The sequence below is a fragment of the Alligator sinensis genome, unplaced genomic scaffold, assembly GCF_000455745.1.
Source record: "Alligator sinensis unplaced genomic scaffold, ASM45574v1 scaffold954_1, whole genome shotgun sequence".
NCBI classification, from domain to species: domain Eukaryota; kingdom Metazoa; phylum Chordata; order Crocodylia; family Alligatoridae; genus Alligator; species Alligator sinensis.
Window position 1 is genome coordinate 56,063 of NW_005842228.1, and position 2,451 is coordinate 58,513.

The 2,451-nt window shown below is 40.8% G+C and overlaps 1 protein-coding gene across 5 annotated transcripts in view; it reads left to right on the forward strand.

Annotated features, from left to right (window-relative positions):
* The window catches only part of USP3 (ubiquitin specific peptidase 3), a 57,827-nt gene that overhangs the window by 46,832 nt on the left and 8,544 nt on the right, over positions 1 to 2,451 (forward strand). For 3 of the 5 annotated variants that reach the window (XM_006027207.3, XM_025208416.1, XM_025208417.1), the window contains one exon: positions 1,157 to 1,303. The exons of the other annotated variants lie outside the window; for them this stretch is intronic. In XM_006027207.3, coding sequence (XP_006027269.1) covers positions 1,157 to 1,303 — 147 coding nt within the window. The remainder of the gene's footprint in view (positions 1 to 1,156; positions 1,304 to 2,451) is intronic. 5 annotated transcript variants of the gene reach the window in all.

Genomic DNA, 2,451 nt, shown 5'->3' on the forward strand with positions numbered 1-2,451 from the left:
TTACGAAGTGACTTGAGGATGAGGCATGCTATTCTAAATACAGATGTGAAAGTCAGTCTAGAAATATTAGAAATATTTCCCCTTTCACATGTATTATTTTAAAGAGCTTGTCATGCAGGAGATGTGGAAGCTATCACCCAGAAAAGGAAAGCCTTTATTTAGAAAAAGAAAACCTGCTGACAGTGCCAAAGGAATGATGGTTTTGTGGCTGAATTAAATCTGACCCAAATTGGCCAGTTACTCTTGAATCTTACTGCCAAAAATGTACTTTTGATACTAGATGATACTGAGGCCCCCCTGTTGTATGACTTATGATCAGTTCAGCCTGCAGCCCTGCACAGTTACTTCACAGCCCAGCTGTGCCAACCATGGGTCCAACTGCCCATACCCCTTTTTCACTTAGCATGCAACAAACTGCTGACATGTGCAACCAGCAGCCCAAAAGAGGAAGGGAGAGAATGATTTTGCAAGGGGGGAGGAGATAATCAATAGCCACCTCCATCTGCTACCTCTGTAGTGGTCTGTCTAATCCCAGTGCTTGAAAGCAGTGCTGGATATCAGTAAATGATAATCTTTTATATGAAGTAAGTTCTCATTGTTGGCCAGCAGTTACAGTGGCCTTGGCCCAGTGATAGGACTTCACCCAGCCAGCCAGTTCACATGAAGCACCAGTCTGTCTTTAAAAACTACAATTCTATGCAGTATTGTAGGTATTGTTACTTATCAAAGCAACACAAAAGAAGCAAACTGACATACATTAAAAAACAAGTATTTGCTGGTGCCTGCTGTTTTGTATAGTGTTATCAATGTGGCTTTCATTGGGTTCGTCCCCTCTCCTCCCCACCATTTAATTTTAAACTATTAAACTTTAAGTGCAACAGATCTGGATGGGAAGGGAGGGGCACCTCACATTTTCTGCAGATTCACAAGCTGTGTCTTTTGAGATCATGATCAAGTATTGCAGTCTGATGTAGACCTGTTAATGCCACAGTTGCAGAAGTTGGTTGACTACTGATACTAGAATAGTATGAACAAGTGAGCACTGTAAAACTGTAAGTAATTGGCTGTAAGGTCAGTTTGAACATTGCAAATGTGTTCTGCTAATATGTCATCAATAAAGATGCAGTCTGCATTCACTGCATATCCTTGCATTAAGGGGGTACCAGCAACAAGATGCCCATGAATTCATGCGTTATCTTTTGGACCATCTACATCTGGAACTCCAAGGTGGCTTCAATGGTGTTTCCCGCTCAGTCATCTTGCAAGAAAATTCTGGTCTCTCTGCAAGCAACAAATGTTGCATGTAAGACTGTTAATTTTGGTTTTTCCCCCTCCCTCAATAGTTTAAGTGACAGTGTGTCTGAATCAAAGTTTCGATTCACATATCACTGAGAAGCTAAGATTGAAGTATCTAAGTTGGTTCCTTGTTTGAATTTTCTTACTGTATCATTATTTTGTATATGTAAAAGAATGAAATTCCAAAGTGTAACACTTTAGGTCAGGGGTAAGTAATCCCCAGCGTGGGTGTCAGAGCGTGGCATGCAAAGGCATTTTGTTTGGCACACACGCCTCGGGGCAGATGGTGGGGAATGAGCCAGGTCTACACTGCCACAACAAGGATTGGGCTCCTTGGGGCTCCCCTGCTATCTACCGCTGGCACACCAACACCTGCCAAGTCAAAGGGGGGGGAGGGGTTGGCACTCTGCCCAAAACATTACCTATCTCTGCTGTGTAGGCCCTTTTACTTGCTTGTTGTTTTTAACTGTTTTTACTTTGCATCTTGGATCCATTTTTTTCTGATGAGTTGTTGAATTCCCTCAGCATGTAAAAGAAAAGAATTAATAGCAGATCAACCTGTGTGACGTTTTGATCCACTGTCTTTAAAAACTAAACCCAGCCTCACTATTCTCTGCAGTTGTCTGTTTTGTATGATGTGTTCAGGGAGTCTGAACTCTCTTAATAATCAATGGCCTGAGTGAGTTGGAAATTTTGCAGGGTGGGAAGGAGTTCTCACCTGATGTATTTATAATTTAATTAAAAATGGGCCACAGATTGCACTGTATTCTTGTATTGATGTGAATGGATCAGGGAGTGAGTAGTATGCTTATAATTTGATGTAATTGGATTTTTTCAATTAATAAGACTTTATCACCTATGAGGCATGTTTGAAGCAGCTGTTGCTTTACTTCATCTTTGGTCATGCTTCTGGTTTCTTTCTGATTTTTCCAATCATTCTCTTTTTTTGGAATTGAGTTACATTAGGTGCCTTTCACATCTTTTCCTTTGGAAATGAATTGTTATTTTTCCATGTACACTCTATTAAAATGAAATCTGCAGTGTGACCAAAACTTTTTTGCTTTAGGCAAGGATGTTGAATCAGTGCAACTTGGACTTGAGCTACTGTGCAGACTCCTTACAGTAGGAGTAGCTGAGAGTTGTTTGCCCTGATTT